The 17514-nt window shown below is 38.0% G+C and overlaps 1 protein-coding gene across 5 annotated transcripts in view; it reads left to right on the top strand.

The window, feature by feature from the left end:
- The window catches only part of KIF13A (kinesin family member 13A), a 104654-nt gene that overhangs the window by 65661 nt on the left and 21479 nt on the right, over nt 1–17514 (top strand). For 3 of the 5 annotated variants that reach the window (XM_069008025.1, XM_069008023.1, XM_069008024.1), the window contains exons 13-21: nt 838–972; nt 2131–2261; nt 4021–4107; nt 4216–4382; nt 9536–9746; nt 14281–14443; nt 15071–15211; nt 16880–17029; nt 17181–17345. In XM_069008025.1, the coding sequence (XP_068864126.1) occupies nt 838–972; nt 2131–2261; nt 4021–4107; nt 4216–4382; nt 9536–9746; nt 14281–14443; nt 15071–15211; nt 16880–17029; nt 17181–17345 (1350 nt within the window). Of the gene's footprint in view, nt 1–837; nt 973–2130; nt 2262–4020; nt 4108–4215; nt 4383–5499; nt 5623–9535; nt 9747–14280; nt 14444–15070; nt 15212–16879; nt 17030–17180; nt 17346–17514 lie in introns of all 5 variants that reach the window. The other 2 variants (XM_069008020.1, XM_069008022.1) reach the window with 1 other exon arrangement.

Raw genomic sequence — 17514 nt, forward strand, 5'->3', positions numbered from 1 at the left:
TGGAGTTTTTTTTAAAGTCTACATTTTATTAGCATAAGTCTAGCTGTGTCATGATATCATTGATAAAAGCTAATATTTGATTTTAAAATAAAGCATCAAAATATGTTTGGGCAGCTCATTTATTTATAAGACCACAATGGGACCTTGAACATGCTTCCTTTGAAGTAACTAAGAAAGTGAAGAACTACAAAAGAATCAGAATTGTGGGTGGTATTTTTTGATTTTGCTTTTAATGTTTTCTAACCAAAAAAGGAAAATGTGTACATGTAGTCACTAGTGTTCTATTATTATTATTATTAAAAAAAAAAGGCAAGGGGAAAACCTAAACCTAACCAGCCAAACAAAAAACCCCAACACCCAAACTGTAGCAAAAAAAAAAGACACACGGGATCAAGTAAGTGCTTTATCTGAATTAATAACAAAACTGCAAAAGAATAAGCCTAAACTGTGGCATGCTATTTTCTAAATCAACTATGACTATGATTATCTTTGAAGTAATTGGAACTGACATTCAATTTTTGCTAACATAAAGACTCAAAGCCACATTGTATTACTTACAAGTTGGTTTAATAAACTCAACAGAGCTGTGTTGGTAAGTTTAATAAATTTAATAGGACAGCGTAAGTAAGCTCCACTTTGGGGAGGCAGGTGTTTGAGAATTACTAACTTTTATGGCTGGTGTGTAAAATTAAATTCTACTGACCCTATGGTACCTGACCAGTGTCTGGTGGTGATACACAGAATGCATACTCAGCATGTACATCTTCAGCTTTAATTCCTCTGTGTTTGTCCCTACATATTGCAGCAGGCAGGATTAACCTATTTTTGTGCTTGCAGGAGAGGCAAAGACAGCTGGAGAGCATGGGAATCTCCCTCGAGTCGTCAGGTATCAAGGTTGGGGATGACAAGTGTTACCTGGTGAACCTGAATGCTGACCCTGCACTCAACGAGCTTTTGGTTTACTATTTAAAGGTAAGGCTGTGAAGTGGATATTTACACAGAACAGAAGGACACTTGGTTTGAATTTCTGGCTCTAATTTGTTACTCAGAGGGGATGAAGATTTTTTTTTGCGGCAGCAAAATAGGATAGGCCTCCTCTTACTGTTTAGGCTTTTGCACCCTTTGCAGTTCAGCTTCACTGTTTTCCAAATTGATCTTGTGATTGCCAACAGTGGGAGAAATGCTCAGTGTGTGCCAGTGTTGAGATCAACTCTAGCTTTTCCAGGCAGGATGTCCATAGGGTTGCCTTCTGACCTGAACTTCAAGCAAGAGCTTCATATTAGATGCTTCTTTTTATTAGGGAGCTGGGGATTGCTTTAAAGATGCAAAGAGTTAATCATAAAGAGATGATATTTAGTAGTAATCAGTAAGAGTAACACAGTCTTCAGTGACAAGGAAGCTTATGAGAGAGGAGGTTAAGAGAAGCACTGTTAAAAATGTACAGAAATGTATTTTCCCTGTGTCGTTAGCTTTTGTACCATTCTGTTTAGCATTTCCTATGTCAGAGTGAAGTAGTGTCAAATACAAACCTCATAAGTTTGTGGGAAAATGTGAACTGCTTGTTGATAATATATGAAAGACAATTCTGTCTATTTTTATAGCTACTCTTCTGCTTTGGTAGCTGAAGGAGGGCTTCTGCATTTTAACAGTAGCAAATAAAACACAGCCTCTCAAACACTAACAAAATAAACTATTTCAGCCGAACTTAAAATATGACTTGGAATTATGTAGAGAATAGTACTTTTAGTTGAGCTGCTGTATAGCTGTTTTCTGAAAAGCAGAGAACTCTGCACCTTGTTTTACTATTCATGCTGTTCTCTTAATTATGCCTATATGACATGGCTGGTTTTCTTCTGGTTTTTGTGTTTAATGTATGTATGCAGGCATAAATACTTTTAAATCAGAATTTGTGTGTCAACTGCTTAATTTTGCTTTAGCTAAAACTATGGAGATGAAGTTCAGGGCAGAACAACAGTTTGTGTGTGACTGTTGCAGTCTTCAGATCTGCTGTGGCACCATTTCTGCTCGACAGACACACAAACTGTGCAGTCTCAGCACTTCAGCTAATATTTTCTTAGTTATATCAACAGTGGTAGTTTGCTTGTCTCTTAGTAACAGCTTCTTTTCTAGGATCACACAAGAGTTGGTGCAGATACCTCTCAGGATATACAGCTCTTTGGTATAGGAATCCAACCAGAACACTGTGAAATTGATATTGCTTTAGATGGAGAAGTTACACTCACACCAAAAGAAAATGCCAGGTAAGGAAGATCAGCAGCACTTTCCATTGAAATGAAAATTTGCTTTTCTTTGACAGAAGATGACTTTCATGCATTTTTATTTTACACAGACAGAAGTCTCTTATGTTCTCATCAATGAGTATTTTCAATACAGTTGACTTAAACAGATACTTGGAGGGAAATTCAGTGTTTAAAACTAAGATTTCCCTGCGCATGTGAACACCCACCCACTCGCTCTGCAGGGCAACAGGCTATCAGTGGTTTGGCTTGGAATAAACCATCTAAAGAAGGTGTTTGGTAGGAGTGAGGGGCCATTGCCTGTCTGGATCTTGGGTAGTAACAACATCCCTGAGGTGCTGCTGGCTGTCCTGGCCTGTGTGATGGGATAGTAGCCTGAGTCTTGATGGCAGAGAATAAATGGTGCCTCGTGAGTAGTTCCTGTTGTAAAGTTCAGTAATTTGTGAGGAAGAGGTGCTTTAAAGATCTGAATTATTTTCTAAATCCTTGATTACTGTTGTGTCTAGTTAATATGCAGTGTAAAGTCACGCTTCACCTTTTGTTTCTACTTCCGTATTTTAATTATTTTTCATTCCAGGGACACTGTGGCTCCTTGGGTGGAATTGTAAATGTCTTTGTCACTTGATCTCCAGTGGCACATGATAAGCAGTACCTTTGTCCTTGTTAATAGTCATGCTGCTTGTCTGAAATTTGAATATCTAAATAATGTACAGATTAGTATCAGAATGAGAAACTAAAGTTTGAGAGACACTTAAAAAATCCAATTTCTTTCATTCTTCCTTTAGTAAAATGCATTTGTATTTTTCTTCTGCAGCCTACAGTACAAAATTTCAAACAGATGGGATTCAGGCTTTTGGAGATAGTGTTACTGTACTGGAAATCAGTCATTTTGACTGCCAGGAACAAGGGCACATGTCAGTGGAAAAAACATATTTTGTTTTACTCATGCCTGATCTGCAATGCTTAAGTAACTGTTTTTGAGATAATAGTATCAACAGAAATTTAACTACCAGAATTTAATTGAAAAAAGTTAAGTAAAGATCTGATTTAAAATGAAATGCTTACATGTTTGTATTGACTTATGTGAGAGAGACAACTGAAATGAGAACACTGCATCTAAAAAGGCCTTTTTCATTTTACTGAAGTTTTTTCCCCTTTCAGATAAAATGGTCTGCTTTGTGACTCACACATGCAGAAGTTCAACAGCTCAATTTTTCCCATTTTGTGATTGAAACTTAAATACAAGGAAACCTACAAAGAAATACAGCAGTATACCAGATGTTCACAAAAATAGACCCTTGTTAATAATAGAGACTTCATTTGTTGAAAAAATAAAACTTGGATCTAAGAATCTTTTCTTACACTTGAATGCTGAATATGTTAACAGCGTGTTTTACAACTGTGTTGACTGAGTTGTGTCTTGGAGAGCTCTATCAGTAGGATTTGCATACAGTCAAGTTTAGAATGTTTATAAGAAACAAGCAGTGACCCAGTTTGAGAAACAGGCATTTGAAGAAAACTTTGCAACCAAATCACCCTTGTCTGTATGTTTACTGAAGAGTTTTACCAGCCAGAAGCAGAGGGGAAAGGTGCTAATTCTGACAATAGAAATCAGACCAGTAACTTTCCCATTGTTCCTTTCATGAGAACCTAGCAAGTTCATTACCATATGATACAAATGACTGCCAGTAGATGGGAGAAATAGCAGCTCTTCAGTCTTTTATTTTCAGGATTTCACTGGAATTGTATTTTCTTCTTTCAGATCCTGTGTAAATGGTGCACTGGTATGTTCTGTGACTCAGTTATGGCATGGAGATAGAATATTATGGGGAAACAACCACTTTTTTAGGTAATAGTTCATGTTTATATTCCACCCACTTTACATTCAGCCTATTTTTTTTCCTTTCATTGTTCCACATAAGCTTTTTGTATAAACTGAATTTCCATTTTTACTCAGAATCAATTTACCAAAGAGGAAACGTCGAGATTGGCTGAAAGACCTTGAGAAAGAAACTTCCTTAGGAGAGCATGATCTCGATGCAGCTAGTGAAGCTTCTTCAGAACCAGACTACAACTACGAGTTTGCACAAATGGAAGTTATTATGAAGACACTGAATAGTAATGGTAAGGCAACCACCAGATAAAAATGTTCCTTTGGATTGTGTAACAAATTCAGCCTGGAACTCAATGGCTGGGTAAAACAAGCAGTACTTGTTCAAGGGGCCTTTGGAGGATTTTCAGGATAAGATATTTTACAGAAAAAATGATAAGTTGTGCATATATAGATATGAAACATATATAACTCTATATATATATGTAAAAAAATATGTGCACCTAAGTATAAATACAGACACAAATTAGTAGTTGGTTTGTGCCCTGACACACAATTTTATTGGTATGTCTGCTCTCCTTTATAGTGCAGCTGAATTGTAACCATAAGCCTGTCAAATCATCATTTACTAAGTTCTTGGTTTTGCAAGTTAATGCAGAAAAAAAGGGTGCACCATGTATGGCTCAGTTAGCTTCATCCTTCTTTTTGTATCAAATATTACTGACACCATTTTAACCTTATTACAAAAACATTGAAATGATAGCAAACCAAAAGCAAATGCCAGCTTGTTTTTCAACAATTGATCACTCTCAATATTTCATTTCATCTTTGTTAAAACAAATTGTGATGCTTTTTTTGGAACAACACAGTAAGATATAATATAGATAAAATAATGGTATGCTGTATATAAAACAATATGGCTTTTTCATGATTTCCAGAAGGCAGGTCATAGTTCATATGATACAGTAGCGTGTGGAGAAATGCTGAAAAACTTGGTAAACTACTGAATGCTTTGTACAGGTGTTTTAATACACAAAATCTGAGAGGCAAATACCTTGGGGTTTGGTCCCTGGCCACGAAGACACAGTAGATTGTGTTTCATTGCTTTCTGTTCTCCTTTCTTCATATCTTCATAGTATTTCCATTGTTTGCTATGGTTTGCATGTTGAAATACAGCATTTACTTTTTATTTCATCTCCTCTTATTCTTTTACTTTGTCTGTTTTGCCATTCTGCAATGTACAGCATGATGGTTTCATATGTTCAATGCAGCAATGCTTTGCAGATTTTTTACCATTTTATTTTTAATGAAATTGCTTGTGTGAGTTACAGGGTCAGGTCACTTAAATTGGTATGACATTGCTGTTTGATAACAGAAATATTCTCATTATGGTTCACTCATTCATACCAGGAGATGAATTTCAGATGAATCTGCCATCCTGGTGGTCTTCAGTGTTGTCATCCCTTGTGAAGATTCTGTTGCCCATTTTAAGGCCTCAAACCATCCGATATCTGTGCCAAAACTGGGACAAAGGTTTTGAACTCAATTGGCTCGTGCATGAGGCTGCTGGAAAAGTCTGAAAGCATTAATTGATGCTTGATCTGCTTGTTACTAACTGGAGATTTGACAGAACTGTATCAGTCTACAATGAGTCAGTGTTCTTTGAACAGGGGGTCACATTTTTTGGTTTTCCATGTGTTGTTATCCAGCTGATTGAAACAATTCTTCACAACATTCCAGTGTCTTTACATTTTAGTTCAGCAAGCCTTTCTGATTGTGGTCCAGGCCAGTTTTTGTTTTGGCTGGTTGCTTTCTGTGTCTTGGTGAAGTGCAGTTCAGACCTTGCTGTTCCTTAAAGCTCTTTCTTCCCTACTGCAGAACAAACGTTTGCAGTCATACACATCACACAGTTCCAGAAGTGTCATATCCCAATTTCTGCTGCTTCTGCTCACTCCCACATAGGTGTTGCTTAACTAAATTGGAGTAGTAAGTGATAATAAAATGCTGACAAAACAAGTGACTGTGAGGATCATAGCCTGGTCTTTTGATTTGAAGTTAGATGAACAGAACCTAGCAGCACTTTCTCAATGGTATAGCTAAAGTACCTTTTTTCTGACAGGCTTCCAGTTTGTTGTGTAAGAAGTAAAGCAGCTTTGTTACAGTACCATTTATTTATTCATCCTTAAAATGAAAGATAAATATGAGTAAGGAAGAAGAAATAACTAAAAGACTGAAGACTGTTAATTCTATTATACATATTCTCTGGAGAAGTCCTAAGGGGGGAATGAACAGGTATTTAAAAAATTTGATTAGATAATTGTTTTATAAGCTTGCATAGATACAGCCCAAAGCAAGAGGGTTTGGTTTTCCTTTGTTTTGGCTTTTGGGTTCCCCCCTCCCCTGGATTTGTTTGAGAATTATAATCCTCTTTAAATAAATAGCCTGGCCTCTGGTGCAAACACATTTGTTTTTATGGCATGTAACCAGTACAACAGTGTCACAGACTCCATCCGGCTCCAAAGAAGCTCTGAGGAAAATGTGTGACTTTGAAAACTGCTGTAAAGAAAACATCCAGATTCTTTCCTTCCTTCAGCGCGTTAACTTTCTTTGTGGGATTCTGTCAGATCAGCTTTGTACTGCTTTTTTGTGATGCTGGTCAAACACAGAATGCATCAAAGAAGTTTACTTTATTCCTGTATACTGTGCAGTGGTTAAATAAACAATGTGATTAGGTCAGGCAGCTCCTCATTTTAGCAAACAAAACTGTTACAGCTCAGAGAGAGGATTTTCATAAAACTTAGCAAAAGCAGCCTCTGTCATAACCCTCTTCCAGCTTGCTTAGAAAAATATACCCGCAAGAAATATTAGGGAATTTATTCAGCATCAATGTGACTGGATTAACAGATTCCAGATGTGAATTAAGTGACATTGTAGCAAGGTAATAAATGCTGTTCATCCTATGAAGAAAATACATCTTTTTGCTCAGTGTTAATAGTCTATGATTTTGCAGGGGATTAACTGCATATGAATATTTTTTTCAGGGTCATTGAACTCTTGTCACATAAATATGTAAAGGACTGGGACTTGCAACTTTTAACCCTGTATGGAATTTGCTGTGTATTTGGCAGGCACTGGGTAGAATCTTTCTTAATTTATTTGACTTTGCATGAGGAAGCTAAAATTTTAGAACACGGTGCTTTAATTTAAACACTATTGTAGTTCTTTTGAATTGTAAAAAATCTTGACTGTTTATTTCTTCAAATTCTACCTAGATAGTTTATAACTCACACCATATTTTACTTTTTTCCTGTGACAGGTTTAGGGTTTTCTTTGTAAACTCTTTCAAAAGCTGAATTAAAAAGTTTTCTAAAACTGTGAATTTGCGTTTTGCATTACAATACAAGCATAACCCACCTTTTTTCCTTTTTTTTTCCCAAGCAGTACAGGATTATGTTGCAATTGGAAAGTTTTATACTAGGTTCTTGCATCTTGTTCCAAATATTTATCGTGGTGTAATTTGATCCTGTGATGGTTGTGATCCTGTAAATCTAGGTGGCTGAGAAGATCACTTTTGTTAAAAGAAATCTGCTCCTTGAACTCATAGCTGTTCTTTGAGCAGTTTAGGAAAGCCTCATCTTAATGAGTCAGCCTTAGATTCATTTCCTGTGTTTGCAGACACAATGGAGGGATTTTAATTTCTTCCATGTCTCTTCTCTATCATCTGCGTAATACTTGATTTTCTCAAACATTCTTATCTATAACTAAAATTGGTTTGGGGATTATGCAGCAAAGCCTATGTATTTTAAGGTAGTTCTGGTATTATCTGGAAGAGTTAGGAGGATAGTGATGGTGGAGATGAAGATGAATAACTTGGTTTGCAGTCCAGAATTTTAGAATTTGGTTCAGTCAGGGGTTTTTGTTGCACTGTCTGTTTAAAAGCTAATAATAGCTAACTTCTTTCTGAGAATGTAATGTACTAAAAAGTAATATTTCTGGTTATTTTAAGACTCTCTTATGCATCACTAGTTTGCTATTTGATTGCTATTTATACTGACTGGTTTTTAACTTTCTGCTTTATAATTACCATTGTCATGGTATTTATGATGCCTTTGTGTGAAGCCAGTGATTTCTTCCATGAATAAGGCCAGGGCCACAGAAGCAACTTGCTGAAGTGTTTGCAAAAAGCAAGGGAAGATGGTTTATAACTAAATCACACAGATTTGGTATTTTGGTTTTGTGAGTTTTTTTGAGTGGCACACCTCTAGTTCCAACGTGGGACAGTGTAATTAAATCTAGGTTTATTTTTCTCCCTCCTTTGTGACAGACTGGCATCCTTAAAAGTTGTAGAAGCACTTTTTACTTTATTTTTTTTTTTTTTTTAGTATATTAATGAAATGGATGAGATATCACAGTTATTTTAGAGCTGACATATTTTGCATTTGAAAATCCTGGCATGTCCTAGAGCTGCAGTACTGCTTCCCCTAACAGTCCACCACTCCAACTTTGGAACTCCTCTCCCTTCCTCTTGTGGTGTACAGAATCATCACTTGGTGCTGTGGTGTGCTGTCAGTCATCTGGATTGGTCTTCTTGCAAACCACTTTTTTTGCTCTATTTGAGCTTTTAGAGGTGTGATCATGAAGCAGGTATATATAGTGGTAGTACATAGAGCTTACTGTATTAAATGGCTCTTTCAGAGGCACAGGCTGGCATTGGACCTAAGCCCAGCAACAGACAGAGTAATGTTTCATTAATTTGAATGCACTTCAGATTTATCCCTAGCTGATTGACACAAGCAGTTTTGTCAGGATAGAATATCCAAGCGGATATTTGTTCTGCGTTGATACTGAGATGAAAAGTGGTTTGTAAAGCTAAATGCAGAAGTACCCCCCCAGGACATATTTTGTCTGCCTCAGTGGTGTGCAATATATTAGTGCAGTGTGATGTGTGACCAGTCAGGCCATTTGTTTGTCTCGGTTTTCATCTGCAGCTCTCCAACATGTTTCATTCTCTGCCAAAGCAGAGAAAGTAAATTGCTTTTTACTTCCTTAAGTCGTTTCCTCCTCTGCTTAACATCATCTTCCCTTGTGTTTTGCTTTGTTTTCTTATTAATTAGTTTCCTTTTCCATCTATTCTTTTTTTCCTACTGGGATTCTGGAATATATTATAACTATACAGCACTTAAATACACAATGGACAAGGGTCTTAACCATTGTTCTAGCCTTTTGCATGCCATTTGGGTTTTGGTTTGGTTTTTTTTGATTTACCTATTTAATGCAATATTTAATAATTTGGCTTTTGTTGTGGGGTGCAATTTGTGTTTGCAATGACTCTGGGGTATGTTGATTGCTGTTAACAACTAAGTAATGGGTGTTCTGTAATGCTGAAATGGTGTTTTCTCACATTTCCTGGATTTTTTTTTTTTTTTCCCCCTTCCCTTCTTTTTAGACCCAGTACAAAATGTGGTCCAGATCTTGGAGAAGCAGTACTTGGAGGAGAAGCGGAGCGCTCTGGAGGAGCAGCGGGTGATGTACGAACGCGAGCTGGAGCTGCTGCGGCAGCAGCTCTCCCCAGAAAGGCAGCACCAGCACGGCAGTGACAGGCTCTCCTACACTGCTCAGGCTGCACAGCAGAAAGTGAATCTCTGGGCAGAGGAGAGGTGAGAATACTGGAGTTAAAACAAACAGTAAGAATTACAAAGAGTGGAAGATGGGGCTTGAACCCGCCATCCAAAACCATTAATACTTTTTGTGGAGTTGATGTGCAGAACAAGAGCTGCGCTTCCACCAAAGTGTTAACATTTTGTTTAGGGTTGAGCTCTGATGTGTAACGTGTGCAAGATTTAACTCACAAAAGACATAAAAATTTAGCTTTTTTTTTGAGCAGTATTATAGGTCGGTTTTTGGTGGGGTTTTTTGTTTTTTTCTTTTTTGTTTTTAAATTTGAAAACTGCTTATGAAATGTTTGGTTTAGCAATTACTGTTTTAGTTCTTGGAAAAAAGGAAAGAATAGTGCAGAAAGGTAAATTTTTCAACTAAGACTAAGGAGTCCAGTAAGGAGTATTGTGTTTTGCAAATCTACAATGAGAGCATAATATTTTGCAATAAAAAACCATAAAAAATAGAGAGAATGGGGATCCGTATATATGTATGTGTTTCGAATTGTAAGCCCTGCTTTAGAAGATAATTGCTCTGGCTGAGCTGCTTAGGAAGTTAAAGGCTTGCCATGAGGTGAACTGGCCTCTTTGCAAAGGAATAGCATGGCACCTGAATGCAGCCTTGGTGAAAGACCATTTTGAAGTTTGCTGGAAGAGTTAAAATGCAGTCTAGGAAGATGTGAGCAGAGTGTTTGCATTTTGACAATGAGAGAAGCTTGCTCTTGGTATCATTAAGGAGAGAAGGATGCCAGCTTCATGGAGAAAAGTTTAAGGGGCAGCAACCAAGATGATTTAAGTTTTATGAATACCAGTGAGTATTCTGTCATGGGTCTAATTCAGCAGGAAGAATGCTTAGATGGTCTAACAGGTTTCTTGTAAATTTCTTTCATCTGTTTCTTTTAAAACAGAAGCTTCCTTATTCACTCAGTGATTTTTTTCTATATATAGTGAGTTTGAGTGCTCTTTTCTATGTAATTATTTTTGCTTTATTCTTCACCATTAAAAAACCAAATCCGTTTACAAGAGGGATCTAAACCAAGATAGTCAAGATTGTTTTGCAGCTTTCAAGTTGAGAGTGTTAGAACAGAACAGATCTTGGTTTAGTTTTTGTGCAAGATTTTATTTTGTAATTTCTGCCCGGTTTAGCCTGGGAAAAAAACCTAAACAAATAGCTAACTGTTGACCAGCGATGACTAGAATGTTTTTCATGGCAAGTGTAGGGAGAAGTAGTTCTATGATTCAACATTAATTAAAATAATTGTTTACCCCTGTAAAAGCTAAAAACAGAATCACTGGGAACTGAATGTAAAAATGTTGCAGAGTCGTGGCTGGGATTTGCAGGTTCTTTTAGAGCTGCACAAGAAGTGCAGAGTGAGAAACATGTTAGCTGGAGCTCTTTCTATTCAGAACTGCTTTGAGCACAGCAAAGCCATCAAGAAATCATTGATAGCACTGAAGTAGCAGAGAAGAGAACGGGGCTTACTGGCAAGGGAGGCAGTACCTCTAAAAAGATGCAGCAGAAGGGAAAAGGAAGTAGCAAAAAGCATGCCTGTCCTTGAGAGCTGAGAAGAAAAAATGGTAATTGATTCGCTTAAAATTAACCCCCGTAACCACGTAATAACGTAAAAAAAAGAGAATCTGGAGTGATACCAAGGCTAAGTGTTCTGTCAGCTTTTACTTCTCAGGCGTTTTTAGATGTTTCTGAGGAGAAGCTGTGCTTTGAACAAGAAGTTTTGCCTCTGAATTCCATGGGTGAATGCTTTACTCTGTGTAACTGTTGAACTGCTTGAAGCCTGTATTTTGCTGCATTGTAAAAAAGAGGAGAATGGTTTCTCTTTGGAGTGATCCATGAGGTGTCTGATAATGTTTTAGTGGAACTGCCATTAAATAAGCAGTTTTCTGGAAGAACTCATTATCAGTTTCCTGTCCTCCAGAAGATCCTCTTAGGTATACTTTTTATTTATTTATAGTTCTAGAAGAGGTTTTGGCTGCTGAAAGAAGAGGAAAAAAAAGGAATCTTCTTAAATAAGAAACCAGAAAAAAAAAATCTTTGAGTGGTTTCTGCTGTAAAAGCATGGCAACATGTTGCTGAGAGGATGTTTACCAGCCAGCTGGCCGGAGGGCAAGAAATCCAGGGAAGAATGGGAAGACTGGATGTGAAAAATGTGCAAAAGTTCCAAGAGTCTGGATTGCAGGGGATTTGATGGATGCAGTTTTAGCTGTCTCTCTGTTGCCATTGCAAATGAAGCTGAGCTCTACTGGATCAGCCAGCAAAATTAATTTGATAGGTATCAGATGTGGGCATGTATCTGTCAGATCAGCTGGAACACATTGCACAGAGGTTATTCCAGCTTTCTGCTGACTGTGGAAGGACAGATGATACCTGGCCTGGTGTTAAATCCTGTTGGCATAAAGTTAACCCATTGTAACTTTGAACAAATTTTATTTGTTGTATTGGTGGTGTACTGGACCAGGGGTTTAGTCCAGCATATCCTGCATCTGGCATTGGGAACCCCAGAGACTTGCAATGGTACCTTGTGAGTGTCAGTTGTTTCTCCTTGTCTGGCTTAAGTGATTGTTCCAGGATTTCATGTTCAGTGAGTATTTGCTCAAGTTAATACCCTAGTGGAGCTTGTCATATGTTTCATGTAGTAAGAATTAATAAATCCTATCTGAAACATTTTTTTTTTGTTTTGTTTAACTTTTTGGAAGGGTTCTGGCACAGCTGTATCTGGAAAAACACAACTGTTATAAGAACTGCCCATAATAATTGGTTGAGTTACTTGTAAGTTCTTCTTACAGTCTTAAAACATTCCTTTCTCAAGAAACTAGCTAAGATTGGTGTGGGAGACTCCCAAAAAGCATTCCAGATGTTGGTGTCCCAGATTAAGGAAGTGGCTGGCTGTAGCTGGATCCAGTGGCTCTTACAGCACTTACATAGAGATCAAAGCTGCCTTCTGTTTCTCAAGTTAGGCAGTTGTCTTGCAGTGGCTGTAGGTGTAGTGCACTCTCAGTATCAAATACTTTCTTTACCTTAATTTTCTGTGTGAGTCCAGAATTATAGCTGTCTGTGGAATGTGTCACTTGCATGCTCTGGAATTGCTTATTTAATTTCAATAGCCTGGATAACAGAAGCAAGAGGCAGAGGGAAAGGATTTTTCCATCTAATGCTGGGAGGAGATATGAAGGAAGTTACTAAAAATCCACTGATAGTAGCAGCTATTTAAGATCCAATAAAACCCACCACTGTTGCAAACCTAGGCTGGATACGGGAGAGAGGGAGAAAGCTGCATGTTTTAGCATGTTGAAGGCACCAAAATTCAGGGCTGTTTGCTAACACTGCTGGTTGTTTACAACTGTGGTCATGGTATCAGAGGACTGTCAGAGTGCAATTTGAATTAGCCATTCTTTGGTATTTTTTGGAAAAAGATAACCACTCAAATGGAATTCTGTTGGTGACTGAGAGGCATGTTAGCAGCAGGCAGACTTTGCCTGTATTCATAGGAAAGCCCTTGTTCCTCCTACAATTGTGTATAATGTAAGGTGTTTTGTAGAAATGAGAAGTGTATGTGCTCAACATGTACCATAATTCAGTAGGACTTTGCTTAGAGAGGCTAAAAAATCGTACAGGGGAGAGCTGGTGACTGAAATATCCAAAATTTGGTGATGAGTTTTATAAAGGTGATGAGACAGTAAATGGTGTTGAGATTACAAAGAAAGGTAGAATGAACTTTGCTCAGGGGATAATCATGATAATTTTAAAAGGTAACTGAAAAATGAGAATCCCAGGTGAGGGCATATCCTAGTACACAGGTGTATGTATAATATGTGTCATGGCAGGTTTGCCAGGTGTTACATTAGAGTAGATTTGCACAGACAGGCCTGAAAAACCTCTTTGGAATTTGTCCAGAAACTGAGTGCACAGGCTTTAACCTGTGCTCATTCATCTGTTACTTAAAAGATACCTTGGGTAAATAGGATTTAAGGGTTTTTTATTTCTATTTTTTTTAATGTGTACGCTTGAGTAAGTGGGGGGTGGTCTGTGGTCTGTAACACTGCAAAGCCCTTGGTGTGATACAAAGCTGTGGCCTGCAGTGATTGCAGGTTCTAACATCACGCTTGCAGGAAGAGCAGGTTTTATCAAGATGAAGTCTCACATGTTGGGACTGGTAGATTCTGTGGAACAGGACTCCAGATTAAAGACTAAACCAGCTGCAATTATTTCATTTCTTGAAAATGCGAAATGCCCTCGGGGCTTTAAAGAAATCATCACTGTACCAGCTCCCATATTACTGTGTCCTTTTATTTGGACATCACTGTACTAGACATGCCTCAACAGTAATTTGTTTGTTTAATATGTGATCACTGCTTTTCCTCAATAAAATTGTCTGAGTGTTTTGTGTTTCTTGACACAGTGCTATGCAGCATTTCCTCTTAAACTTGTTTCAGAAAAGTCTTTGTTAGCACCTCTATTTGCAGCTTTCCAATAATAGAAATAGGTTTCTGTGTATTTTTCATGTTACCTACTGCACCACAGGGATGAATTGTTTCGACAGAGCCTGGCTAAACTTCGAGAGCAAATAGTAAAGGCAAATACTCTAGTGAGAGAAGCAAACTTCTTAGCAGAAGAAATGAGTAAACTAACAGATTATCAAGTAACACTTCAGATCCCTGCTGAAAACCTCAGTGCCAACAAAAAGGTAATGATAACAAAGAATGCTGGAAAATGTAGCTTTGTGACTAAACTATGTAACATTCATTGAGCTTGAGCCCATAAAATGTTACTTTTGTTAGATTATGCATAGACAAAATAGAAGTACTACCTGACTAATATATTGAAAGTGAGTAATTAAGTAAAAATGGCAGAGCATTAAGTATGCCTCATGCTGTTTTCAAGTGTACGATCACCATATGTGCGTGCAGATTTGAACAGACATTTGTTCTGTTGCTGCAGAACCTGCATTTTAGTTATGTCTGCAGACATTAATGGGTTTTGTTACAGTTTCCTACAATTTCATGTCTTAAAGGGTTTTACAGTGCTGCTGTAAATATAATAGCAATTAGGATAATATGCTTGTCCTAAGGGCTTTGATTGAGTGTGTTAATGTTCCTGTGGGAATGGTCATTGTTTGAGAAGGATGAAGAGATCTGGGTCCTCAGAGACGTTTAGGCCATGCATTTTCTGCGGACAGAAGCAGCATGACTGGCATGCAAAGAGAAGCTGCATGTTCTGTATTTTATTCCTTTCTAGGAATGCAATTTGAGTGAAGAGTTAAACCACTTAAATGCACCTTTCCTACACTGATGTTTTTTTTCTTCTGATTTAGAGGGGTGCAATAGTAAGCGAGCCTGCAATTCAAGTGAGAAGAAAAGGAAAAGGTACTCAGGTGTGGACTATTGAGAAACTAGAGAACAAATTGATTGACATGAGAGACCTGTATCAAGAATGGAAGGAGAAAGTTCCTGAGGTATCTTACATATTTTCAAAATGGAGCAAAGATTGAGTTTTTCTTTAAACCCCTTTTAATATATTGTAGAGAGCAAGTGCAATGACTTTGTATATGAAAGGTTAGGGTACTATGTTTTACTTTTAAAAACCAAAATGAACAAACTAAAACCCAGAACAAAACCAGTATGACTAATACTAAATATTCAAAATAAATATTCAATATTTATTATGCCCATGCATAATAAAACACAGGTATGTCCTATCTCACTTGTGTTCTCAGATGTTAAGTGTGCTGAGGTCAGATATAATTGTGCTGAGGCAGTGACTCACAGTGCCACTAAGAGCATATGTTTACCTGGCATGCAGATGACCACCAGCTCTGAATGGAAGCAGCAAGCTGCATTAGAAATAAAATTATTAAATTGCAGTCAGTGTTAAAGCTAACCAGGATGCTGCTTAGATACACTTACGGCACAGAACATATTAGTGGGATAAAACTTGATTTTAAACTATGAAATATTCTTTAATTGCATTTGTATATTCTCTAGCCTTAAAGCAGTGAAGAAATCAATTGAAGATACTTAGTCTCCCTCAGTATTTCCATCAAAACCAAGTGGTGTTTTGTAAGAATTTAAGTAGCACATTAGCCTTGGCACATTAGCATGAGATTTGTCAAAAACTTGCTTGTTTACTGGAAAGAGACATGACATTTGGTGTTCCAGAAGACACCGTCTAAGTATCCAGGTAGAAGTGCATAGGAAGTATATCTTACTGTCTTGTGGCTGATAGGAAGCACCTAAATTACTTGTATTCAGAATCATTCTCAAATATGTTTGAACGACTCTTGTACCTTTGTTACATGCTTTGGACTGGACAATGGGAATCTCTAAAATCATAACACAGGGGAGGTCAAGCACTTCATCTGTGCCCATTGAAGACAACGATGATTTTGCTGCTGACTTTAGTAAGAACTGATAGCACATATTTGAATACATTATGTCTGCCTGAGCCAGGATCATCCTTTCCATGACCTATGTTGTCCATAATGCATGTGTTCTATGTGCTACATAGAAACACGTAGGTCAAATGCATGTGTTGGAAGACGAAAGAGAAGAAGTGGTGAAGGAACTGCCAAATTCACTGAGGAGTGCCTATCATGCTAGGAATCTGCATGAATTATTTGTGGCTGTATGGGGAATGCTGCAGGTGCGATCTCAGTTCTATGGGAGTCATAAGAACACTTGTAGGCTTAAGTAGGAGTCATCCTGCACCTTCTCTTTGCCCTTGTAGTGGTAGTCAGCAGCCAGACCAGCACAACCTGAGGATGGGTAGACCTCTTGTTTAAGAAGTATAAACAGAGCAGAAAACATGAAACGTCTTGAAATCAATGGCTCCTGTGATTGTTCACAGTAAAGTCTGCTTTGCCTTGACGTTGCTGAAATATGCAGGTCATCATATTATTATATCCCTTAGTAAAGAAAGGATTGTATAATGTCTCATCTCAAAGATTTCATTTCAAATTTGTATTATGATTCCAGTCTCTTTCTGCTTGTGTAACAGGAAGGAACAGAAAAGATGGGTAGTGAAGTCATTTTTGTGCCATGATCTTTTAATCCTGTGAGGTTATTTGATCTCCTGTTCCCATGCTGATGGTTTTGTGACATCTCTTTCAATATCTCTAAAACAGATAAGGAAGCTGATTGGCAAGAGAGGTGATCCTTTCTATGAAGCACAGGAGAACCACAACTTGATCGGCGTTGCCAACGTGTTTCTGGAGTGCCTTTTCTACGACGTGAAGCTGCAGTACGCCGTGCCCATCATCAGCCAGCAGGGCGAGGTAGGGCCGGGCTGGGAACACTGAGCACTCCTGCAGGGCTCCTTGTGCTGGAAGGAACCCTGTGCACCAGGGGTTTAACAAGCAAATGGTGCCTGCTGTTTCCCAGTGAATTTCAAATTGCCATGTATGTTTTCTTTGTAATTGCCTTCAGGTTGCAGGGCGGCTGCATGTTGAAGTAATGCGTGTCACTGGCTCTGTCCCAGAACGTGCAGTAGAAGGAGATGACTCGTCTGAGAACTCCAGTGAGAGTGGGAGTCTAGAAGTCATGGATAACAACGGAGAAATTATTCACAGAGCGAAAAAGCTCTCCTGCAGGGTGAGTGAGAACACCTGATGAAGTTTATGGTTTCAGGCCTCTATAAGTATGTAGTCAGCCTGATATAAAGTACTAGGCTATGTAGACTATTGCTTGCTGAAAAGTCTCCAAAAGGAGAGACTTCTCTTATTCCAGCTCAGGGTAGTCCAGTCAGTGGTTGTCAGTGGCT

Source organism: Aphelocoma coerulescens, chromosome 2, assembly GCF_041296385.1.
Source record: "Aphelocoma coerulescens isolate FSJ_1873_10779 chromosome 2, UR_Acoe_1.0, whole genome shotgun sequence".
Classification (NCBI taxonomy): Eukaryota; Metazoa; Chordata; class Aves; order Passeriformes; family Corvidae; genus Aphelocoma; species Aphelocoma coerulescens.